Source organism: Astatotilapia calliptera, chromosome 9 (assembly GCF_964374335.1).
Source record: "Astatotilapia calliptera chromosome 9, fAstCal68.1, whole genome shotgun sequence".
NCBI classification, from domain to species: Eukaryota; Metazoa; Chordata; class Actinopteri; order Cichliformes; family Cichlidae; genus Astatotilapia; species Astatotilapia calliptera.
The window spans coordinates 26,698,578-26,724,952 of NC_137430.1; the positions used below are offsets into that span (position 1 = coordinate 26,698,578).

The 26,375-nt window shown below is 39.9% G+C and overlaps 1 protein-coding gene across 4 annotated transcripts in view; it reads right to left on the reverse strand.

The window, feature by feature from the left end:
• Nucleotides 1-1,879: 1,879 nt before the first annotated feature.
• The window catches only part of LOC113029328 (enhancer of polycomb homolog 1-like), a 38,304-nt gene continuing 13,808 nt past the window's right edge, over nt 1,880-26,375 (reverse strand). For 3 of the 4 annotated variants that reach the window (XM_026180157.2, XM_080306136.1, XM_026180155.2), the window contains 13 exons: nt 23,516-23,675; nt 22,236-22,381; nt 21,599-21,805; nt 20,878-21,026; nt 18,337-18,490; nt 17,093-17,251; nt 16,775-16,864; nt 16,434-16,582; nt 14,468-14,880; nt 6,849-6,973; nt 6,259-6,406; nt 5,263-5,674; nt 1,880-3,566 (listed from right to left, as the gene is read on the reverse strand). In XM_026180157.2, the coding sequence (XP_026035942.1) occupies nt 3,494-3,566; nt 5,263-5,674; nt 6,259-6,406; nt 6,849-6,973; nt 14,468-14,880; nt 16,434-16,582; nt 16,775-16,864; nt 17,093-17,251; nt 18,337-18,490; nt 20,878-21,026; nt 21,599-21,805; nt 22,236-22,381; nt 23,516-23,615 (2,325 nt within the window). In that variant the 5' untranslated portion in view covers nt 23,616-23,675 and the 3' untranslated portion in view covers nt 1,880-3,493. Of the gene's footprint in view, nt 3,567-5,227; nt 5,675-6,258; nt 6,407-6,848; nt 6,974-14,467; nt 14,881-16,433; nt 16,583-16,774; nt 16,865-17,092; nt 17,252-18,336; nt 18,491-20,877; nt 21,027-21,598; nt 21,806-22,235; nt 22,382-23,515; nt 23,676-26,375 lie in introns of all 4 variants that reach the window. The other variant, XM_026180156.2, reaches the window with a different exon arrangement.

The following is a 26,375-nucleotide window of genomic DNA, read 5'->3' on the forward strand; positions in this document are numbered from 1 at the left end:
TAATCAGTGTTGGGGAGTAACGGAATACATGTACCGCCATTATGTATTTAAAATACAAAATATGAGTAACTGTATTCCGTTACAGTTACCATTTTAAAAGGTGGTATTCAGAATACAGTTACTTTGTTGAAATGAATGGATTACACAGCTGTATTTTCCTGTTTCATAAGGCTATGAACTCTGTTTTTGGTGTCCATGCTGGTGGAAAACAAACCAAAACGCGCATTAAGAGGCTCTCATGTCACCCCTACTTGCGGCCCACATAATGATGTGAAGAAATATTTTATAAAATGATTCACAAAAATGATTTAATATGAAGACAATAGGCAGAGTGTTACAGGTATAGCCCTAAAGAATGTAGCCTCATGGGCAGTGTAGTCCGTGCTGCAGGGAGAATGGACTGTCATATCATTTATGTGTCTGTGAGCGCAAAGGAGGGAGAAAAGGAGTCGAAAAGTACGAGATGTCACCAACCAGAAACGGGAGATGGAAGCATGTAAATGTATATATACATATATATACATATACAAAGTTGACCCCGACAACAAAGTAAAGCTAGTTTTCGGCTACGAGCCCAACACGGAGCCCGACGTATTAGCCGGAGGTCTCTTTACGGTTTTATGCCTTTACGGTTCGGAGCTGCGGAGCTGTTTTATATCATATAGAATCTCATATAGAATAGTTTTCTATGAGACTGCTGCAAAAAGTGCTTACCTAATGTCCACCTACTGTTACTCATTTTATATTAAGATTTAAAAATCTAGTTGCTATTGGTATGGCGAATAACCTTCAGTAAAAGTAATAAATCACACAGCAATAGTGCATTCATGTAGTTGTAAACAGCATGATAATATATTAAGTAATCCAAAGTATTCCGAATACGTTACTCTCATTGAGTAACGTAATGGAATACGTTACAAAATACATTTTGGGGCATGTATTCTGTAATCTGTAGTGGAATACATTTTAAAAGTAACCTTCCCAACACTGGTTATAATGGATTTTGGCTAATAGTTCTTCAGGAATGGCCTTGTTGGTGCAGAAATGCTATTTTGTGCCTGTGTTGGCCTTTACACTGAAATGGGAACAAATCATGTGTTTTGTGACAGGCACTTTGTTACTGGCAGGCTAAGGATTACAATCTAAAACTGGTTCTTTTATGAAGACACTGGTTCATCCTTTTACGGTCATGATTTATAGGTTTGCATTAAGTTGCTTAGCAAAACAAAACAAAAAAAAAAAAAGTACAAAAACTGAAATGAGTGAAAAAGTAGCCAATGTCCACAGAAAAACTTTGAAAGACCTTCAGAATTAGTTTAAGCTAACTAATAACCCCAAACAAAAATAAAGTAAGGGCACTGCTTTTTTGGGGGAGGGGGCAGAGTACTCCCATCTCACAACTAAAGTGTAAAGAATCACACTTGTGAGAGCTATCAATCTTTCCTTACATGCAACAGAATAAAGTAATGAGTATTTTTGAAAGATCCAAGTCAGTTTTAGTAATTTGACTTAAATTTTAACCCAAAGACTTTATTTAAAACATGGGTAAAACATTGGCGTGGCCGACTTATATAGCCAGAGCTTAAATATCAAACTACTAATATCCTACATTATTTATGACATTCATATATGTGTAATTTGAACATACTGTTCAGTAAGACTTCCAATGTAAATACCAGTGAAACTGCTTGAGGAATTCAGTGTCACAATTGTTTTAGACCTGATAGTGGGTGCCTAAGTATACCCTTTACATTTCTGACCATGTACAAGTAAACTCGCAGATAAACCAAAGTTAACCTCACTTGTATTATCTGTACAGTTTGGCAACCTTGAAAACACCCACACAGACACACACATATAAAAGAAGGGTCTGAACAAATCACATTTAATGCCCTGGGCTTTATTGTCTTATTTTAGTGAGAGTTTTGTCACATTTTTTTAGTCTTTTCAGCCTCCAGGTGGGACAAGTAAACCTCAAGGATATATCCTGCCATTGGACTGGGCATTCAGATTCTGACAAAGACGAGAAGCACTACTAAGTAATGCTGCCTTTGTGCCTAACTCTTCATAGAAGAGAGAACATAAAATTCCCCAAAGGAAGGCACCCAATACTTGTGGTTTTTGGCCTTGCAGCCGTCTGGAGATTCTTTTTTCAAAGAAAAAAAAGAAAAGAAAAAAGAAATAAACAAAAAAAAAAAGAACTTGAAGAAAAGGGAAGAGAGGAGAGAACAGATGCTTTCTCACAACTCTCTGCCCCTTCATTAGCATTTTTTGTTATTAAAAACTGGAATGACGAAACACGTACAGCGATTACTGTCCATTCACCTCCCTTATCACCTATGCATGAACAAGTAACAAACAAACAAAAGAATGAAGTCTTTCAATGAACGAAGGCTTACAATCAAGTTTACCACAAGAGAGAGAAAAAAAAATACAAAAATAACTGATTTTCTTTTACATAAAAAGGTTTGTGGGATAAAACAAATACAAAAACGGGGGACTCCGCTTGCATGAAAATGAAGGACAACCCCATAAAGAACAAAATATAAAAGCAGCATTGATATTCATCAAAACCATCAAAAAAAGAAAAAATACAATAGTGCTTAAATCAGAAGCGGCAGAAGCTTCTGGGAAGAGACTTCATCTCTGTTTTGTTACTTGTAATTGGGATAATGTTAATGGAAGCCCCCTGAAGAGAGGAGTGCCTCTCCATGAGGGAACCACACCACCTCCTCTTCAACCACCTCCTCCACCCACTTCTCCTGGCCTCCAGGTCTGTCTGTATGTATGTCACCACTGATTTTAACACGATCCACAGAGAGAAGCACGGGGAGCCAAAATAAATCTGTGTGTGTGTGTTTGTAGGGGGGGTGAGACCTGCTTTGTGTTCACAATATACAAAAATACCCAGGAGTCCGTAGCTACCTAACATTTACTACAGCACAGGAACCAACAAAAGGTACAGTGTACAAATAAAAATCAAAACAAAACAAAAATTAAAAAAACAAAACAAAGAAACTGTAAACACAGCACAATAAATAGATAAAAACAGCAGGCTCCGCACCATGCACATGATGTAATAAAACTCTTCTCTATACAACTCGCACGTCTCTCACACTCGCCACAAGTTACTTGGCTCACTTTTTTTTTTTCCTTTGACTCCCAAGTGCAAAACATCAAAAATGGACAGTTCTGTATTCAAGTAGTATATATACACTGGGTGGTGGGGAGGATATTACAAATATGAAGTTACTGTACAGATACTAACTTTGCCATATTCATAATTTACAGGTGTCAATATTTTACTTTTAACAGTAACAAAAAAAAAACCAAAAGGGAAGAAAGAAAAGGTTTAAAAAGTATGAGAGAGATGAGAATTGCGAGCGGCCGCGGCCACACGTCCCGTCTGCGAGTCCGAGTCCTGCCGTCCCTTTTGCATTCCCGATGCTACGATGCACAGCACCTAAAGAGCGGACTCTTTGCTGCACCGCTACTACGTCACCTCCATGGCCACTGTGTTGTCTGCTATATTGTTCAGTGCTGGCTTCTCTTCATCGTGATTTTCCCTGTGGAGACAAAGAAAAACATTAATCCCTGCTGTTCTTCAAACTTTTCTCCCACACACTTTATGTGCCACTTGTGGCTTGCTGGCAGTTATTTTGGTCATATCTGCCAGGTCCAGCTGACTACTTAAACCAGGGATTGTGTCTCGTAATGCAAAAGCTTTAGCGCTTATCTCGAAACAAACATGATATAAAAGTGAATCTGAGACTTCTGCAACACTGACAATCTTACAATAAAGTCTCTTGTGAGTTGTTTTGTACAGTCTGTGTAATATGTGATGACTGAATGAATACATATCAAAATATCTCTTCTTCTATGCATGTTTGTTTCTTCAATTCAGGTAGGTTTATGTTGTGTCTGGGCAGCTTTGGTTGTGCTGTAAATTAATTAAAGATTGTGACAGTGTGAAGTCAGTCAAAACAACAACAACAAAATAAACAGAACGCAATGCCACAAAGTGTAATGATGCTGAAATCCTTTAACTCTGAAAGGGTGTGTACAGGCAGGATGGAAGGAAGTGATGTGGCAACTACGCCAATAAAACAACAGGGGGAAAAAATATTTTAAAAAAAACTTGTAACTCCGACTCGAGTTTTGAACTGAAGCAACGAATAGTGCTGACTGATATTACAAATGTGACCAACTGTCATCTATGTAGTTATCAGCAGCGAGTTTTACTCAGATTGATCCAATATGCAACCTCTGAGTGCCAAATCTGCCTAATATTTCAAGAAGTCTGTCCAGCTGCCTATCTGATGATATTTAGATCAGCAATTGTCATATTTTGGCTAAAGATTCTCTGGGCTCTGTTACCAGTGTTTCCCCAGTCAGTGCTGGGGAAACGCTGGTATTTTCTTGTGTATTGGAGATGACTGGACACGTGTAAGCCTCATTAGTCAATATGCAGTTAAGGCAAGGGGCCTGTTAATGTCACTTCATGTCCTGAACAAAATTAAATTCCCCTGAATGGAAAGTCAAAACCTCTTTCATGGGGGCTAAAAAGAACTGAGCATGAGCATGTAGGGATAAACCCTTACCCTAACCCAGGAGTTCTCAAGCTTTGAGGCACCAACAGATGGGGGATGACAAAAAAAATTGAATGGAGAAAAATTTCTTGGGGAATTAAACATGACATACTACTGCACTGAGGTCTTTTTTTCTTCTTCTTTAAAAAAATAAAAATAAAACTCAGCTTGAGTGAGGAAATAATTTGTTGGGGTGGGGCGTAAAAATGTTTTGCTTCTGAAGGGGTTAGGTCAGGGCAGCATGAGAGTTACTGCCCTGACCTAAACCCTCCTTTTCTTCAAGTGTTAGCACTTAATCAGGCTTTTGAAATTGTGTGAAAAAAGACGTTGAACTAAATGTAATCACAAAACTAAAAATGGTTCTCATAAAGATAGCTGGACGTGGTAGTATTTTAATTGATTTTTTTTGGCTTCAACCCAAACCCATACATGACTGCCACAATCTCACACAGTGATCATATTCAACAAGTGTATCTTTCTTTATGGAGGCATGTGGGACATTTGTCCAATGGTTCTTATAGGGCACAGCGTAAGTACAGTACATATAACAGAACTTAGCAATTTCATGCTTACTCAGCATTATCCCAGTTCCCTTAAGCTTAACAATAAAGATTAGTAAAAAACAAACTTATATTTACCTGCCACATATTAGAAATGCTGAGCAAAGCCTCACCTGGAGCTCATGTCCATGGATGTTGCTCCAGATACTTTGGGGATCTGCAAGTTGGTGGTGGTGGACAGCTTTAAGGCAGAGGATGGCACATTGCCAAGGGTCCGGGGGATGTGGCGTGCAGCCAGGCTGGCGGCCGACGACACGCCCAGACAGATGTTGTTCCCGAGGAGGACCTGAGTGGTGGCAGGGGTGGCACTGGCAGCGCTGCACCCCAGGAGCCCCAGTGCCGCTGCTGCATGAGCGCCGGGGTTGGAGTTGAGGGAGGTGGGGACGGCATTTGCGGGCGAAGGGGTGGCCGAGTTGGAGGAAGGTTGGAGGAAAGTGGGGGCTGCGGTGGTGGTAGTGTGCGTCGTCTGGTTGGTCTGGTGATGGGCTGCTGTTGTGCTGGATAGGTGCAAACCTTTGAAAACACCTGGTGGATAAAGAAAAGGTCTCATGAATGCAAATGATAACAGCTAATGTAGTCAGGCAGCCACACAAACCTGGAGCTATAAAGTTCCCTGTGAAATGGCAAAATACCATTTTTGGATCAGAGGTGCACCTGCACAATCTAATGCAACCCTAACCAACAGTGCTGCAATAACTTCCATCTCTCTGAAGCTTATGTTAAGTTTGTTGACACTGTCAGAGGTGCTGATGCAACACTATGGTAATTGTGAGGCTGTTGGCAGCGTTATTTTTTTGTTGTCGTCGTTTGCTTTTTTTTTGGGCTTGTTTTTTCTCCCCAGCCTCTGAGGTGACATGAATGCACAATCTAAACCAAGTATTTCCAAAAATTGAGCCCTAAAGACATTACTTTAAATTGGTCTCTCCAACTATTATGTATCCTAGAAATTGTCCCTCAGATCTTTGGCTCATGCTCCTTTTTTTTTTTTTTTTTTTTTTGTGTCCCATTTGGATCTTTAGCCATCAGAATTGTTGTCTTAAGGCCAAGGCTCATGCTCCTTTTAACATAAAGATATATGCACATAGCGACTACATATTTGTGTCACTCACCTGCACCTGGGAGGATCCCATTGACTCCACTCGTGACTACCGGTACTGGGTCCTCTTTGGACTTACAAGCCAGCAGCTGATCCGTGGTGACGAGGGCTGAAGCAGCAAACTGGGCGCTGGCCTGGTCTAATGTCTTGGATATGAGCGCCTGGAAACCAGAGACATGTAGAAAAAAGAAAACGTGGGTCTGTGCCAAATGCTTGACTCCTGTGTTAAAATGTATGAAACTGCTGAAACAACTGAGCTCAGCACTTTTGTGGCCAAATCAGCTAAGGGCATTAATGCTGCTCGTGGGAATGAGGATGTGTCCCACTTCCTAAGGATGAGGGAAGTGACCTTCAGCTGTAAATCAGTGGGAGAAGTCTGGCTCATTTAGTTTGACTACTTGGCCAGAAAAGCACATTTTAAATGTGCCACTTGGTTGCAGAGAATGACACAAGTGTTGAGAATCATCCCAGCAATTCTGGACAGAATATTACACTTCTGTGGTAATACCACCTCCTCCTAATCCCGTTGCCTTCTTAATACTGGACAGCTACCTGAGTCTACTACAATAAAAAGGTACAGAAAGGGTATTAGTCTACACTGACCTGTGTGTTGGTAGTTGTAGGAACAATATTGGCTTGTTGCTGCTGCTGTTCGCTCTGCTCCAGCTGCTGTTTCTGCATGAGGGCCAGCTGCTCCTGGTGCTGCTGGTACTGCTCAGCCGTGAACACTGTGTGAGAGAAAAGGCAAGGGTGAAAAACAGGATGGGGGAAAATGCGCTTTTTCGCTTCAACATTCCTTGGATTGGCTTCTACACAGCAGTAAAGACTGCAGGACTGTTAAGGGTGTGTGTTTATGCTCCAGCTGTCAGCAAGCAGATTATGGTTGTTAAATCAATTCCCAGATAAAAATTGATCCTGAAAATGCTTACTATTGGATTATTTACTCATTTGTGACAGTATTGATACCAACAGTGCTGTCTTTGCCTCCTCCAGCTTACACACAACTTCAGCTAACACTGCTGCCGACAGGCAGGCACACAGTCCCCCTTCACTAGCAACTGCAGTAGTTCACCTTTACAATGCTAAACAACACAAGAGGTCACTACTCCTGTTTCAACTCCTTTTAATGAACACTTATCCATAATGTTTACCCTGGCTGGTGCATACATACAAGGTAGCCACTTTTAGCAGCTACCCAACAGTAACACACCCAGCTTCTGGGAGTCACAAGCTAGTGTACTCCTGGTGCCTGTTAAAGGCTCAGATAATTGGCAGAGCTGCGACAGGAAGCTCATCTGGCATAAAAATCAGTAACAAATTAAACATGTGGATTAATGTGCTCTGTCAGCCTTTGTGGAAATAATTTGTTATGATAGCAGCAAGCAGATACGGCAAATTTAAAACAGCTAACTATAGGTGCTATGCAGCAAGAGCTATCAGTTTGTCCATTTGTAAAGTTAATAGATGGTTAATTTAGCAGCATACCATAGTTTTATTTAAAGACTGTGGTTTCTCTTAAAGTCCCAGATTAAAGCTGTGAAATTTCTAGCATCAGTCAGAAAAAGGGGCCGCCAATAACAATCCTTTATCAAGCCACTTCATCAACATGCTTAATATACTGCAACAACATGGGAATAGATCAGCTGCCAGAGAATTCAACATTAATGAATCAATGGTACAGAAGTGGAGGAAGCAAGAAGAATGAGTTTAATAAAGTTTGATTTATCTGACTGCTTTGTTTCGCTTAATGTGCCTTATAATCCTGTGCACCTTATGGTCCGAAAAATACGTACTGCACACTACAGTTTAATGTTGCAAAGCACCTTTTTAATTTCAGTGGATATTATACATGGTTATGCTCAGTATATGTCAGCCCATTTCTACTGGAAATGCCTTTTGGTTAAACTTTCAGCAAGGAATTTGCATTTGCACTGTTACATTTTTATAAAGCTTTAATATACATAAAAACCAGCTTCTTGTTTAAGTGAAAATAAATGGAAGGTTGTCTTTTTGCGCTAGTAATGTTGTGGAGTTGCATTTTGTCTCGCATCAATTATATCGTCAGTTATATCGTTATCGCAAATTTTCAAATATATATCGTGATAAATATTTTTGGCCATATCGCCCTGCTCTACTGTTTACAATACAGTGTAAAACAAACTATGTATGAAAACATGAAATATATCCCTGTTTGCTATTGTTATTCTTGTCCTAGCTTGACACCTTCTTGGTCACAGTGCAGTGTCGTACACTGTTGAGCTCTGTGCAAGCTCACGAAGTGGCCACAAGCCCTGCTAGCATGAACCTTATATCACTGTGCATATACAGGTTTGAAATGTACAGTCATGCCCCCTGAGCATAAACCATTGTGTGACTGTGTTTGAGAGGCCTTCAAACTGGTCTTTCTAGCTTATTATACATTTTTCTGTACCCTGTGGCAAGACGCCTACACCAACCAAACCTTTGGATTGTTCTCTCTAAAAGCCCCCCAAAGGAACTACATTTTATATACATCTGCAGAAAGCCAAGTTGTCTGTAACTGCTTGTATTAACAATCATTCTTGAATGATTTTGAAATAAATAAATGCTGCATGTATATGTAATTTATTTTAAATTCATTGAGCAGATGAATTCGACCAGCAGATCGGGTTTACTGGCCGCCTACGTTTTTCTTTTGTCTGCTAAAAAGGCGGGAGTAGCTTGAATTGTAACAATATGGAATCATGTTTTAGTTACTTTATTAATAATGTTATATGAAGTATCTAAAGATTTTTTTTTTTTTTTAATGTAGTAAACCAAACACTATTTCCCTCTTTTGACATGCCTGCAGGCTATCAGCAGCCAAAGAGATCAGCCAGATTAAAAAATTACGCTAAACCCAACATCTGCTTAGAAATGTGTTGTTTCAGCTTGTTCTTACTTCAGCACCTTCATTTCTATGTAAAACAACGTGTTGGTCGTTGGAAGCAGCTGAAAAGATTAGCTTTCTTCATCTTTAATGACTAACCTTGTATTGTGGATGGATTATCTCAGTTGTTCTCCTGACTGAAGTTTGGTCCGTTTACAGCATCCTGCCATGCGATTGCATTTGTCTCTAACTATCAGGAACCTTAACGTTAACTTTTATAAGTGGAAAAGTGTTAGTGTTCGTCCTCCAGCTTCACTGTTTATGTTATGCTAACATAGCTGTGTCGCTAGCGATCACGTAGCACATCATTATATATCAGCTAGCCCAACTTTAGTAACCCCACAAACGTCACTGCTTTTTAGTTTTCTGTCTTCATTTATGTTGGAAGTGATAGCAGAGCTGTACGTTTGAATTTTTTCAGATATCTCTCAGTCAGAACGTGCTATATCATGCTTAGGTAACTAGCGAAACTAGCGAGCTAACTTCCGCTAGCTTCCTGCTAACTTCTAACTCCGTTAAATGTAATAAATTTTGTTTTCATGGATGCCTGGAAGTTAAACTTCATAGTTACACCTGGTAAAGCAGCAATGCTGATCGTTTTATTAAAGATGAAAGAATTTAGACAGTTTTTAACTCTCAGTGATGCTGCAGTGTTCGTTTGACCTGAAAAAGACGGAGTTTAGGACCCAGATTACTCCCAGATTTAAGAGCATCTTAGTCCGACAAACACGGCAATAACGACGGCCGCTTGCATGTTCTGCAAAAAAAATGTGCTTTGTCGTGTATCTGACGGACAAACACCAAACCAGTTCCACATCACTGAAGTTGCACCATTTTTACAAACCAATTCTGGTTCATCTGTTTCACTCAACAATCGGCCATGTGCGTATGAAAACAAAGGCACTGCGCATGCGCGTTTTACTCATATTCTATCGCGATATTTCATTTTCCTATCGTTGCCTAACATTATGTATTAGGTATTACCGTGAACGGTATAATATGGCCCAGCCCTAGTAAACAGCAAAATCTCTATTCATGTTTAAACTATGGCTCAATGATTTGAAAGAATGAGCTCAAATGCTTAATAAGAGAAGACAACCCCCCCCCCCAAAAAAAATGTAGTTTACAGTTATTATCTGAAGCTAAATAGCTTCTCAGATATCCACCAATTACAGGCTATCCAATTACATGACTGCCACCTCATGACTCCATGCTGTGGACATGCACACAATCAACATCATTTCATTTCAAGTTTTTCAAAGGTGGCAGCAAAGGCTGGGCAAAAAATACATTTTAATTAAAAATAAGATTTTGTTTTTGAATAATTGAAAAAAAAAAAAAAAAAAAAAAGCTGAATTTTTGGTACAAATGTTCACTACTTGCTTTTAGGAAGTTTGTCCTATAAAATAGTGTGTCTTTGCCCCTCTCTGAAAACCCTAACTCAACTATTTAGTTAATTTTGGGTCAATAAAATGATTCATAGATCAGCTAGACCATAGGTGTCAAACTCTGGCCCGCGGGCCAAATTTGGCCCGCAGCCTAATTACATTTGGCCCGCAAAGCCATACCAAATTACTATTAGAGCTGGCCTACTGATATTATACAGCTAATATATATATTGTTTAGTATTAAGCTTTGCTTGTTCCATATTCAGTTTTTCAGCAAAACGTGTTTGAGTCCATAAGAAAAGATTCATTCTTATATCTGGAGGAATAAATATATTTCAATAAATATTAACATTAGCCCGTGACTTTGTTCCAGTTTTGAATTTTGGCCCACTGTGTATTTGAGTTTGACACCCCTGAGCTAGACTAACAGGTGCCCTCATGCCCTTGCTTGGTCAGGAACCAGCTCCTTACCAGATAACCTTGTGCGCCCCACCTCCCCAACGTCTGTATTTTATCCATTTATTTCACTCTCCCTTAACCACTCATCCTACTCTCGGTCACAAAGAAGCTGGAGCCTATCCCAGTCACAGGGTGAGGGAGGCTACACCCTGCAGGGGATACCAGACTTATTTTAAATTAAAATTATATTTAAAATATAAAGAAATTTGGTTCTTTCTTTATTTACTAAAGGGACAGCCACAGTAGATGGATCCACATGTTTAGTTTGGCACAGATTTTACACTGGATGACCTTTCTGACGCAACACTCCCATTTATCCGGGCTTTTGACCGACAATATGAGCACACAAGCCCCATGAATTTGTGTCCCCTCTTAAACTGAGGATTTTTTGCAATGTATGACGCTTAATGTCTGAACAAATCTGCTTGGGCCAAATTCTTACATGTCAGCTCATTCTGACACAGCTGCCAGACAACCACTTATTTCCTACACCAAAGTATTGCAGGACTGCACTGCTCCTCACAGCTTTCAGCTGACTAAACTTTACATGTTGCTTATCTAAAATGTCCCATCACAGAGAGAGGTGGAGTATCTGTCTGAGTTGACCGTACTTGTTTACAGCATCCTTTACAGATATAAGCACTGTCAGGAGCTGTGAGGGCTGAACAGCAAAACAGTGAACTGGTGATAGTGAGTAAGTAACCTGGCAGTCTCATTGCTTTCCTTTTTTGTAAAGGCAGACGAAATGTTGAGAAGACATGGAGGAAAAATTGGTTTCATCTGTGCTTAATTTTTGTCGTTACACAATAAAATCAATAAGAGTTTCCTCTTTAACTTGCCAGTACTGTCAAACAAATAAGTGTAAACTAAGTCAAGCCAGGCTTCTGGTAAATTCATATCCTCTTTAACCCTTTAAGACCTACCATAGAACCAAGTCCGCCAGAGCTTATATTATATTTTTACATGCTGTGTAGCCATTTTTGGGAGCATTTCAAGTTGCTATACATCAATACAACCATTATAGCCCAAACTTTAATAATATGTCTGCATTAGGTGCATAGTAATTACATAAATTGCAAAAAAGTGCAATAAACTACAAAAAAAATTGAAAATCGTTTTTGTTTTTTTAACATATATTTCTAGTTAGAGAAATTTAAGAGGCTTATCCCTCAAAACTGTAAATACAAAAAAGTTGCACAAACTAGTTTCCCACCACAGGAAATTTATTTTGAGTGTCTTCATAGTTTTATTTTTGAAATGCACCAATTTTTATATACTGCAGGAAAAACGAAAATAAATATTATAGTGCAAATTTGCAAAATAACAGCATATGCATCAAAATAAACTATTTCCAGCAGTGCAATATGAGTCCTAAGCATCCCAGAAACGACACAGAAAGTCATAAACTCAAACATAACTTTTTAAAACACAAGTATAGGCTCATAAGGCCCCGATCGTAAAAAAAAAAAAACTACATTTCCGCAAAATGACGTCACTTCCGGTTTCGGGCAGGTCATGCGGTCATGTGATAGTTCGCGCTGATGGACGTAGGAAGTGTTACAAACAGCTGATCGGATCGGCGAAGCGTGTTTCTGGAATATCATGTTTTTGTTGCTGCAAGTGATTTTTATGCATTTTTGCAAAGCTATATGTGGAAGGAAATTGTGACCTAGGACAAGCTGATAGCATAAGATGTAAGTACAACTCCTCCGGTTTCATATGCAAAAAAAATTATTGCACTAGCTTACGTGGTTGCAGTGCTACCGGGATTTAAAAATAGTTACGCAAAATGGAGCGTGTCCGCTCCGATCGCCTGTAAAGGGTTAAATTGTTACCCAGTCTCTGAAATCACCACCCTGTTTTCCTATCTCCAGCATTGATTCACTTCACAGGATATTCCAAATCTGTTTAGAAAAAGCCATGTTCTAAGTGAATCCCCCAAGCTAGGGGAACATATCATTTTATGTATGAAAAGGAAAGGGGGAACGAAAGTACAAAGTTTGTGATTTTACTAGGCATGAGCAGCGCAATCTACCTTTAAGGTGCCTCATCAAAAAATGTTACACAGGTCACATCCCAAAATAAATGCCAACTAACACCATTATTGTTGCATTATGCGTGGATAAACCTAACTGCACTGCTCCATGTGCAACCCAGAAAAACAATTCTGCAGGATGTGTTTTTGTAAACACAAGATGAGCTGAAAACTGACAAAAATCAAGAAGCAATAAGAAAACAACCATAAAGTACAGCACGGTGCTCTACAAACCCCACTCCAAACAAGTCTCCAGATTCTTAGAAGATGACTGAACACCCATAATTAAAGCAGCTGTAAAATTAACTGAAAACAAAACTGTATTTCTTCGTGTGTGTGTGTGTGTGTGTGTGTGTAAGTAAAATACAAAATGATGTGTTTATAGTTGTGACATGGAGCTAGCAGTGGCTGCACACTCCTGATGCCATAATAAACTTCGTTTGAGCACAGAATGCGTTTATAGAACTGTTGGGACATAGCGTAAAACTTCAAAACACTTAAAAAAAAAAAAAAAAAGTTTGATCATTGGCAAAAAAAACCAAACAAACAAAAAAATCAATAGCAACATTGTGTAATGCACACCAAAAGACAAAAAATAAATAAATCTCTGGATGCAGCAGCCAAAGCTGGAAACTAACGCAGGTTCTGTAGTGAAAAATCTATTCCTGGACCTCTCTGAAAACCACTGTCAGTGAACACAGTGGATCACTGAACGCAACTGAAATGTTTACCATGCAAAGAAAAACAAAGCATAGATGTACAACAGTCTCCAATAGGCCCTAGTTCATTTTAAGTAAGACTAAGGTTTAAAAAGGAAAACTGTCTGCATAAAAACTGGACACTGAATGGCCCACGAGATCTGTTATTATTCCACAGTCCAAAATTTCAGTAATGAAGTTACATGACAGCATAGCACTGTATCTACACCAGCATTTGATAACACACTGCTTTCAAAACTAGAAGAATTGGTTTTCTCATTTCAGCGCCCTCCAAGCAAGCACTGTTTAAAGATGAGGTGATCCTCAGTGGTACCAAGGCTCCAAAACCAACATTTTACTGTTTTTTAAAAAAATTTGATGCCAGCAACACATTTCCGAAAACAAAATTTGCCTGTACATTTTATGTGCTGGCCTATTTCCAATTAAAGATTGTCTTACAAATGTATATTTTACTCAGATGAACCAATTTCTTCGAACACACAATTCAGTGTTTTACCATCTTCCACTCAGAGCTATGACAATAAACACAAAGTGAAAACAGCCTTCCCAGAGAGTCCCACATTTGGGATTTAAACCTTTCAGTATACTTTTTTTATAGCCATGTAGACAACTAATGTTATTTAACTGGATGCGTAGGGACACTTGTGACTGAGTAATGTAAACCTATCCCTAAAAAATAATAACCAGCATGGTAGAATAAACAAGTGACTTACCATTTACAGGAGTGGTGGCTGGCCCAATGCGATTCTGGGCGCTGGCTCCTCCAGACAGGGTTCGGTTTAGTCCCGACACAGTCCAGCTAAAATCCCTAAATCCTCTGCGTGACAAATCTCCACCCAAAGGGTGATGAGATAGCGTCCGTGGTCTGAAGTGCCTCCAGCGGCAAGATTTAATGTTCAAAAGAATCTGGCTGAGGTCCTTCGGTTTTAATGACGACAGGGGTGATGAAGATGGGGGAAGGTGGAAGGAGCTGGCTGGGTCCGAGGTATTGGTTTCTGAGGTACTGGCGTTGGAGATGTGGAGCGGAGAGCTTGGAAGTGGTGAGGCGAGTGGTTCGGGCTCTGGGTCAGAGTCCAGGCTCTGGCAGATGTTGTCTACATCTGTGTGCGCTCTGTCCAACAAGATCCTAAAACATCAACATGTTACGTGAGCTTTTTACTACCAGTCATTAAAGGTCTGTTTACATGAAAAACATGCTTTAGTCATTAACAGCACAACATCAAGGTCCTACGATAATGACTGCACTGAGTGAAGCATTTCCCTGTGAAACAATAAAAATGTTCACTGGAGAGGACCTCATATAGTGGGCTATTTCATGAGAAAAACAGAATACTTTTGTAATGACATAAGTCTAGCTTATTACTTCATAGGTTCAGCTGGGTAATATTTAGCAAAAAATGAGACAACTGCTGTTAGAAGTACAGCCTTATCACTCAAACTGCAAGGCCATGTTCTAGCCCTAGTAAAAAACATACAGAGACATTTTAAGATGTTATAATATTTAAAATTGTGCTTGAAATGTCAGAAAACAACCCAAAACATAATGCACTGAAGCACAGTACTACAATTTATACGTATGTCTTACAGGTTTTAGTTAAGAGTTTATTTTTTTAAATAACACTTTATTTGAAGTTTAAGACCAACTTGCAGTTAAAATACACATTAAAACTGAACATAATCAAATCAGTTCTTTGTGTTTTTAATGTATAGTTAAAAAGTGAATGAAAACATTTGAGACCATTCCAACTTTAAAACAATTTAACACCTTTAAAGAGTGTTTGTTACAAAATATCTTCTTAAAAAAAACAAAACTTTATCAACCTACACACATCCTCTTAAACAAAACAAGGCAAACAACTGAACCGACACTGACATTACAAACCCCACAGCCACACTATTGTTAACCCACTTTCCATGCTTCCTAACACGATCAAGTATTACCATAGTACATTATACTGAAAAGATGTTTCAATTCAGAGCTAGAGGAATCCTTCAATCTCCCTTGGGGAAGTTGATAAGGTCACTGCAGACACAAACAGAACATTGCTTATCTCATGTGTGCCCGGGGAGCAGATACTGTGTGACCCTCGTTTGGTCTCTTTCACACCTGGCACTGAGGAAGCTGCTACCCAGCTCGGTGTATTTAACTGTCTGTGTAAATACTGAGGAGATATCAGAAAAGGCTGCAGGGCACATTTAAGTTTTGTTTTTTAAACTAAACACATGCTACAGTGACAGGTAAATCCTAAAATGGGACTGTCATGTTCATTTCACCTGCCAGCTTGATATTTATAATAAAATGTGCCTGCCAAACGGTCGCTGGTAACCTGCCAAAGAGTTGGAATGGTAAACAACCTTGGCAGTGACAGCTAACACTTGGCTCAATTTCCTCTGCTCCATTTGATACTGGCAACATTCCTAAACACATTTCATATTTAATTTCTCCAGAATTTGGAGAAGTTGGTACATCATGAAAACCATGAATAGTAATACCTTCGTGTCACCCTTATTGTTCTTCATGTCAGCAACAAGGGATGAAGTGCTTCGCAAAAATAATTAAAGAAATAACACTGTTTTTTCTTTTTTGTTAGAGTGGGGTGGGGCGGGTTGATTTACCCAAATGATCAACACATGCATGACCCTCAAAGGCTCTGTAACAAACAGCCAGACTGAACTCACCTGCCGCCTCTGGCCACACGGCGCCTTGACAAACCTATGCAGCGCCTTGGGATGTTCAGCGAGGTCAGACAGTAGCGGAAGCGTGGATCGCCGAGCCCACCATCTGACGGGCTTACCCAGGGCCAGCTGCCACTCTCGTCTGGACGATACTGAGGGAAGATAAAGGGGAAAAAAAACAAAAAACGATTAGATCTGAGAACAAACAGAAGTTGAAAATAAAACAGGTGATTTCATTATTGCATTGTTCTGTCCAGTAGAGTGTGGAAGAGAGAGCAGCCAGACTGGCCAGCCTGTTGTTGGCACTATAAATAGAAGCACGGGAGTCACAGGAGGGCACTCACAGCGTAGTACTGACAGCCGGCCTTCCTCCTGAACGCATAGCAGCCATCTGGATCATTCTCTTCTTCTGCCTCTGAGGAACCTGAATGGATCTACACGACACAAAAAAAGTAAGTAAAGGAAAAGCTAGGGACTTCAATTCATGCCCTCCTAAAGGGAAAATAAGAAATGTATTACTAGCCAAACATGGTTTTTACAGATGGAGCACACAATATCACTGCTTTCAACTTCTGTTCCATGTTTGTTCATGTATAATATTAGTCTCTGTAAAAATCCCACTGAAATTGCATCACAACCGAAGGGCTGGAACCAAATGTTACCTGTGAGAATGGTTCTTCATCTGAGCTGGGGAAATCATACTGGTTAAGGTCCTTGGGATTGAACACAGGGGGCCCTGAATGTTGAGGCGCTGACATAGGCAGGATTTTGGGTTTCTTTTCATATTTCCTTTTGGTTCGAACTGCCTCCGTCTTCTCAGGCTGTGAAGAAGGAAAGGAAATGAAAACATGTTTATACTGCAGTCTGTGTAATCAAGAACACTTTTTCATACGCGACACAATACTGCTGGCGGCAATTGAGTGTTGGTGGTCTATGCACAGGCGCCTAGAGTGTGTGCAGAAACAACAGCAAGTAAAGAGAGGCATTGATATGCAGATGGTGGCACGTGCCAGATGCCGCTGCCTAGCCAGATGGCTGTCCTCCCCCTCCCTCCTAAATCTACCCCGTGCCACCTTTCACCCCCAAACTTCCCCAGTGGGACAACCCCTCCCTGTCTGAACACGATCCAACTTCTGCTAGGATTAGTAGGATTTCATTCAGTCCTTACACTCTGGGGACAAAGCAAACAGAGAGGCAGGGAGGCTACAGTGAAGAACGGCTGTGCCTAATCACTGTAAAAAATAAGGGTTGGAGTGACGAGGGAGGAGGGGTAGAGTTAAACTGAAAATGAACGTGTGTAAATAAAAGCAAAAGGTCAGCCAGCTGGTAAAGGGGAAGAGGAGGAGGCAGAAGATAAAAGAAGGGGAAATGGGTGTCTCATTGCAGGGCAAGGGGAGAGCTGGTGGACACTGGAGCTAATGAAGTTCCGATGACACCGAGGTCACAACTGTGCAAAGTAATTAAGTGCTATAATATGTAAACAAAGGGACGTTTAGCTTTATATCATTACATTTAACGGATAAACAGGATATTTATTGTGGTAAAACACTGTCCAACATTTGCTCCTGTGTGTTGTTAAGAACTGTTATACTATAATAAACTTAAGTACAAATTTGCAGTTTCTTATCCATAAGGGAAATTATTTTTAATAATTTAGACCTAGTTGTCATTTCGAACCATGCACCCTTTCAAAATGAAAATGCCAAGGTCTGATATGACTCAGTGTGCCAATACAGAGTACAGCATTAAGCAGCTTGAGTGAATTGACTCAACTAAAGGACGAATTCAAAGTCAATACAATTTCCCGTAGTTTGCTCATCATTCTGTATCCACACACACACACACACACACACACACACACACACACACACACACACACACACACACACGATGAACATGTCCTTACTTTCTTGTAGTCCTTCATGTCCAAGTGGTCCTGATGTCTGTACTGGTTACTGCTGGACAGGGGAATGATGGGGATGGTGTAAACAGGCTTCACCAGAGCCCGCTGTGCCAGTGCTTCTGCCATCACCTCACTACCAAAGTCTGGCAACACATTCCTGGTGGACACAGAGAGAAAGGCAAAATATGAGGAAAATCAAAGCAAAGAAGTTAACATTTTTAGTAGGGGTGCAACGATACACTAAATTCACGGTTCGGTTCGATACTTTGGTGTCACGGTTCGATATTTTTTCGATACAAAAAATGTTGATGCCTTTTTAATTTGTAATTTATTAAAATTATAAATATATATTTTAACTCAAAAGTACAGTTTTTTAATTTAATGTTACTGAAACAACAATAATAAAAAAATTAATCTGATCGAGAAAAAAAATCGCTAGCTCCGGGACGTCGGGCTAGCGATATTGCAAGCCCTGTATCTGATTGAGGAATCACTCATCTTTGGAAAAGAGAGTTTATTACAGAGAAATGGCTCTTTCCAAAATAAAAGCTATACTATCCACTTCTTCTGGGCTATATTCTCAGCAGCATATTAAACATATCAGGTCCCCATAAGGAGAATCAGCCTAGGCAGAGTAGTCGAACGCAGATCCACTGAGCTCTCAACACAGACAGCATCGTCAGAAGAAAAGTTGATAAAATAAATAAAAACAATTTGTATTGTTCGATACATATGCATACCGAACCAAAAGCACTGTATCAAACGGTTCAATATCGATACGAGTATTGTTGCACCCCTAATTTTTAGTATTACAACTGCACTCCTGCCAACTTCAGCTTTATCAGCTCACACAGTAAGTATGAACAATTATTGGTAAAACAAAGCTCAATCGGATATTTGACAAAAGCCCATCTATAGCTGATCCAGTTTACTACACAATAAATCAGCAGCAGTGTATGAGTTGCCAGAAGGAGATAATGCATCAATAAAAAAGCTGGAAGTGTACAGGATACAAAGTAATAGTGCACTCAACTCCAGATCTGTGAAGATGGACAGAGTGCCCGGTTTTTACTGGCGATGACTTCTCTTTTTTTGCTGCATATTTGTTATAGAGGACGTTAACAGAAAAGTAATGGAGGGTTGGCTGCCTTAGAAATATAGAATGCTTCCGAGTTTCACAGTGAGGAGCAGAGTTTGTTTACTTAAGACTGGTATCGGATCAGAAATGAATAGTTGAATCAGTGCATCCCAACATGTCAGTTCAACAATAACATTAGACATAATAATACGAAATATTACACACTTAGGTTCAAGTTGTTTTTATTCGCTTCAGTTTTAAATATTGTAGATGACATACTGTCATGAAAACCGCTCGGGCTCTAACAGATGCATCTCCCACATAGTTTTAGTTGACTATATTAAGCTTGGAAATTTGTGTAAACTACTTCAATTTATCACTAACATTACCATGAATAATGTATAACTGCTAACATCATGCAACCACAGTTGAAACACAAAAGAACCTAAACTTCAATGCACAGTAAGGGCTTGAGACACACAAATGACAGACTGCACCCACCAGACATTACACCTGAGCCCCTCTACAGCAGCATAGCATCATAAAGTGACCGGGAAAAACTACCTACTGGGAACAGAGTGGTCCAGTCTGAGAGTGAGCACTAGCTGTGATGCGCAGGCAGAAACCAGGCCGGGATAACAAGAGGAAATTGAAATGTCACTACAAATCAAAAGCACTTCAAGGAGAAGGGTCCAATTTAAGCTCACGCTGACAGCTACTTTCAGAGTAAATTCATTCCATTCGGATGTCATGTTTAGATGGATTGCAAAGGCTCCACTGGGGGGTGGAGGGAGGACAATCCAAAATGGAGTTTGGAAAACACAAAGTTTATATTTTATAATACAGAGATACCCTGCCTCTCGCCCTATGACAGCTGGGATAGGCTCCAGCGCCCCCCGCGACCCTGAAAAGGATAAGCGGAAGCGAATGGATGGATGGATGGAATACAGAGATAGAGTCCACTATACTGCTTAAAAGACTGGGGAAAGCAAAGCCTTGACCAGGACCCAGACATCACTGAGCTAATGTGGTCCAAACACTACTGAATAAACAAGGTGAACTTTGCATGGAAAAGTGCATTTAACTGCGACCCCAATTAACAGGAGCAGTGAAGCCTGGCCTTACAGAAAATATGTGGTTGACTTTTGTATGATCAGTCATGCAGACAAGCATTGTGCTGAATTTCAGACTTGGCAAGTAAACAACAGGCTAATCAAATATGAAGGTTCACCACATACACTGTCCAAAACACCACGCTATTATCATCTCAGCTTCTTAAGATGTTATCAGAAAGCATTCCCAAAACAGGACAAGGGCACAGCCGTTAGCCATTACCCTGAATGACCCGCTTTTGAAAATGTCATCCAATCAGATAAGTGGGGCCTGTGGTTTGAGAGTACAAGTGAAAAGGTCTCCTTTATAGCAACTACTTGTCTGACAAGGTGCAGTTTAGTCAACTTTCTTACCTCTTTTCCACAATTTCCAGTGTGAGGTGCAACAGTTCCCTCTTGCTCTTCTCTCTTCTTTTGATCATCTCTAAGATGGTGACAGCTCGACTCAAGTCCCTGCGCAGCTTCAGCATCTTCTCATATGAGGCCTCATCATTCTTTCGATTCTGAAAACAGAGCAGTGATGATTCAGTGTCAGAAATCTCAATTCCAATATTTTGCTTGTGAATACTGTATCAATACAGAAGCGTAGCTGCAATAGACAAAAGGTGATTAATCACAATGTTACTGCAATAGTCAGCAAATCACACAATCTAAAAAAAATCTTTTTTAAACAGCAAAATAATGTCATATTGTGAGTTAAATATTGTGATAATCTCATTCCGTGAGGTGTCTGGTGGATGTCACCTTAAATTAGTTTCCATTTTAACTGAAAATCTTTAAAAAGGTTAAGGTATGGAAATATTCAACTGCTCATCTTTCATCTTAGGGGAACACTACTGTAGGGACAAAATATTTATCTGCCTCATCTGAACCACTTTAAAGCCAATATGTTTGGACCATACCAAAACCCATGGAAACTGCTTATATAATTACGTTGGTAAAAAGATAATACAAGGGTTCTAGGTTTTTATCTTCAAAAGTTGGATTGGTGAAGCCCCAGTAGAAATGTAGGTCAGCATAATTTATGTCCTTTAATTTGCCTTTATCTTACTCATTTTTGGCTAGAAAGTCCTACCTTCCTAGTTTGCATCTTCTCTGTCCGTCGGCGAAAGGCCACATAAGGGTCGCAGGTGCTAGAGCCATCCCTCTTCTCCTGCTTGACGCTGGGGATGAGGCAGCCACCCTTGCTGGTTTTCCTCTTCCGGCTCCAGTAGTCAAAGACCTCCTTGATCAGTTCATCGTCCTCCTTCAGCAGCAGTTTGGCTTCCTGTAGACTGACAAGCTACAGAGCAACACAGGCCAGCCCAAGTTAGTGTAATGGCCTGAGCCACATCATTCTGGAAATAATTATTACACATAGCTGAGCACTTAAGTCCAGCTGGTTTAAACAAGCAGTCACTATGAACACACCAAGACACAACAAAACAAAGGCTTTAGATTTTAAGCAGTCACGCTGCCTTCAGGCACATCACATAAACTCATATTTTGTCTTTTTCAATGTCATGTGAAGTGCTTATTCGTCAATAAATAGTAACTTTTAAAGAAACCACTGACAAAGAGAATAACAGGCCTCTCAAATGACTAAAATACAAGTTAAACATAATGGAGTAATGCAAAAAGTGACTCAGAGTGTACATTTTATTCAGTGTAAAGTGAATAAAAAGACTGTGGGCATGCAAAGCAATACTTTCCCCACACAGGGTTACATATACCTGCTGTCCACTGCCTTTTTCCAGCCGGTCTATCATTTCTTCAAACTGCAGAGCAGTGATTTCCATTTTCTTCTTCAGCTTATTCACAAACGTCTCATCCTCTGAATCTAGGTCATAGTCTGGCTGCTCTGTATCCAAACTAAAAGCTGTGGGAAAAAAAGAAAAAGAAAAAAAAGAGCTGGTTACTGGAGAGACAGATGCAGCCAAGAAAATATTTCAAAGACATTGCAGGAATGAGGCTGCTGAACTAAACAAAACATCACTTTTCTGAACAATACCAGCAGAGGCTGCAGTGTGTATCAAATTGATGAATCAATATTGGATAACTATGACACATTTCAGTCAGCAAAGCCTGGGCTTACAATACAGAGACTTTATAATTCACCATCATTTTGTATTTAGCAACAGTGCCTTTCAAGCAATGTCAATAACACAACCCATAGGATATGAACTGCTGAAGCCTTTATCTTCAGCCAACTGCAGCCGAACTATGCTCAAAAAATAAACAGCATTTTATCATAACAAAGCGCTGTGCTTCAGTTTAGTTGTGTGCTTTCACCCATTCAATAAGGCAACACTTTAGGACAAATATGAGATGTGAATGCAATCTACCATTTGAACATAAATATTGCCCCTGGCTTTGTATTTTTTTGGCCCTGCCAATCTGACATTGAGATTCTGCAGAAAATAAATTCAAAGTGGCTGTCACTACTGTGGCCCTCGGGTGAAAAAATAAGATGTTTACTGAACAGCCACTATCAGAGCCACTGTAATCAACACATTAACCTGTCAAAGCCAGTGGCATTTGGAAAAGCTTGCAGTGTTACCCTCACCGCCCCTACATTTAAAATGTTAAGATGACTGCCAAATTATGGTGAAAGTATCTGCAACAGCAGTCTCAAAGTTTGACATTTCACTAATGCGAACACAGGACATTTCATGGCTACAGTAAATGCCAAACAACAAGACTTAATCTTAAAGTTTTCTTAAGAAAAAAAAGCAACAACTATGTGTGTCAATATTATGTCCACATGAAAAAGCACTAACTTTCAGAAAACCGTCCAGAAAACAAAACATACAATATAAATACACATCTCTTAGAAAAGCGCTTCTAATTACTCACAGGTTTCTCATCAAAACCACAAACACTAAAATCTCTCAATCAGCAGGATAAACACCCTGAAGCCATCCGGTGCAGCCAAACGGCAACATCACCACATGCTCACAGACCACTAACACAGCTAAGAAGATAATCCACTTGCACGCAGCCTGCTACTCACGCTGTATGTGAATAAGCTGCTTTGGCATTTTGAACTCCCCGGGGTAGAGGGACTCGTAGTGCGTGATGTTGCACTCCGCCTCGGGGACGGGGATAACCATGTTGTCCCGCTTCTCGCCATATACCTGCTGCGCTGAGATGGCCCGCTGGAGATGGTGCTCCTGAAAGAGAGAAAGAAGCTGCTGTTTAGAAAAATATGCAAAGACTTCTGCAGTGATCAGTATCTTGATTTGTCAAGAGACATTTGTACACAAAGAATTATTAAAAAAAGGAAAAAAAAGACTCCTGATCGTTTCTTAAACCATCTTGTTTACAAGTTGACAAACTAAAAAAATCTTTTAATTACTTCAATACTCATTTTACACATCACCCCCCCCCCCCCCCCATTTCATTCTGTTGTGCATCTGCATGTACGTACAACAGTGTGTAATGGAAACAATGACAATGAGTGATTTAGTTAAGACCAAAAGTTGTTTCATTATGAGGTGCATGATATCGTTTCGCTGTGCTTGCACAGGACTAATAACCATAAGCAGTCCAGATGTTAAAGAACGCCAAGTGCTTAAAGTATTGTACTTAACAGGATAATAAATGTGATCTGTGGCGTCAGACCTCTCACATTAAAGAGATTACAGCCTAAACCTCTCACTGGACGAGCTCCAGAGGAAGGTCTGCGAGGACAGAGCTGTGAAATGTTTCATGTACATAACATCGAGAATCCGTATGTAAAACCAAAGGATGCACGTCAGGAGTGACTGATATTAGCCTTTTTCTGCAAATGTCTTAGGCTGGCCAATGTTTATGGTCTGGCTGGCTTTCATCAGTATATTGGCAAATAAGATGGCAGCGGCTGATGTTTATCTATTGTGTTGGCTCAATTTTGCGCTGCCTAAATGTTGTTTTCATTCTGGGGATTTCTTTAGTTCCCTGGCACAGAAGAAATAATACAAAAAACACTGGCATTGCTTATTGCTCCGACTGATTGGTTTAAAACATCTGTCACACTGTGAAATACAGAATTATGAAATTCTGAGCCAATGCAGATGTTTGAAATATTTTGGCTGATAGTAGACTGAGGTGCTGTTTACATCTTGTGCCAGAAAAAAAAATCTATACTCAAATTTACACCCAAAATTAACCAGGATTTAGTTTAGTTTTTGTCTTCCTTGAAATCAACACCAGGATAGTAATGTTTTCTTAGTTGGGCTTCATTTAGTGAAGCATAAACGCCATTGTTGGTTATCAAACAGCAATAGATACCACAAGAACAATCACAGACTTCTGTTAAATAAGGAACCCCAGACTCAGCTTTGTAAATCCAGCCTTTCGTATACCTGTTTAAGAGGCAGGAAACCCCCTGCAAACCAGTTTAAAGTCTACAATCCTTTTATCACACTAACCTTTGAATGAAATAAACACAGAAACAAAACAGAAATTTACACTTAACATATAAACATCAGCTACTGCAATCTTATTTGTCAGTGCAAAGCATGATGGCAGTTGTTCAAATACAAAATGTTCCAAAACAGGAAAGGCCTGCTACATGAATGGTCATCTCTCCATCCCTTGTGAAACCCTCACTGGCTTCATATGGTGCTGCCAACATTTCCTCTTCCTCTAGGGTGTATTCATCATCAAAAGTCAGGGACAAACATGTCAGCCGCTGGGTCAAAATAAAAATCGCACTCGTTTGAACATCCTGCACCTCCTGGGTGTGAATCCTCTCCAGTTCCCTTCGCTCATTATCTTTCAGTGTTTGTGTGGCATTTCTTAGCTGTCATTTTAAACCTAATCTCAATTCATTTGTCTAGGCTTGTCTGACAGGCAAAGCATAATATTTATCATAGTTTGTTATGTCTATATAATGTATGCCAACACAGTAATGATGTCTCAGAGAAATGAGTCATCAGCAGGAGAACAGCGTAGGAGTATCAGCAAGTGCACTGCCATGTCAATGAGTTTGGAAAGGTGAGCTTCACAGTCAGCCGAGTTGGACTTTGTAGCATGTGCTTTGTGGCAAACACCTCTTTTTGAGCACCCCTCAGGTAACCCCACTATCACTCACAACAATGACTCATTATTATTTACTGCATCTCTCAGGTGGAACAAATGGAGAGAGAAGAAAAAAGTTTACAGATATTCTGTTGCCTATGTTGAGCCAGTGGATCATATTAAAATACCTGCAAAGTTTCTTCAGCAGCAAATCTGGTACTCCAACTTGGCAGCAGAAGCATAAACGTGGGCAAATGACTCAGACTGTTTGACTCTTGAACTCAGCAAGTACAAAATGTTTTCATATTACACAACTGATAGTTACCTGAAATATATGTTGTTTGGAAGAATCCCACAAAAACATGAATCTTTTTCCCCCTGTATAAAACAGTGTCTTAATTTTCCAAACAGCATACTGCTCCTCGTAGGGCTGTGCGATATGACCAAAATCTCATATCCCGATATAAGAATTCTATCATCCCGATAACGATATAAATCACAAAAATGTAACATTTTCTGTAAATTCTGTGAATCTCGGGCAGCTCGACTTGCAGGAAGTGTTTCCAGCTGCGCGTCATGTAGCTGGAGTCGAGTGTTTTAACCGATGCATGAAACGATACATTTTTAGACATAAGTTGTAACGGCTGCCGTTTTCTTTCTGAGTATTTATTACACGGCGTGCTGCGGGGAAAAGCCTGTTCTAACGTTTGAGTCTAAGGTTTATTTTTTAGCACCTGACGGCTCTTTTTTAATTCTCATCCGTAAATTATCTTCAAAATAAACTGAATCACATGAAAGAGCAAAGTCTCAACAGGATCTTGAGCTTTATTGTGAAAGGTTTATGTGGAAAATAAACAAGCAGACACACG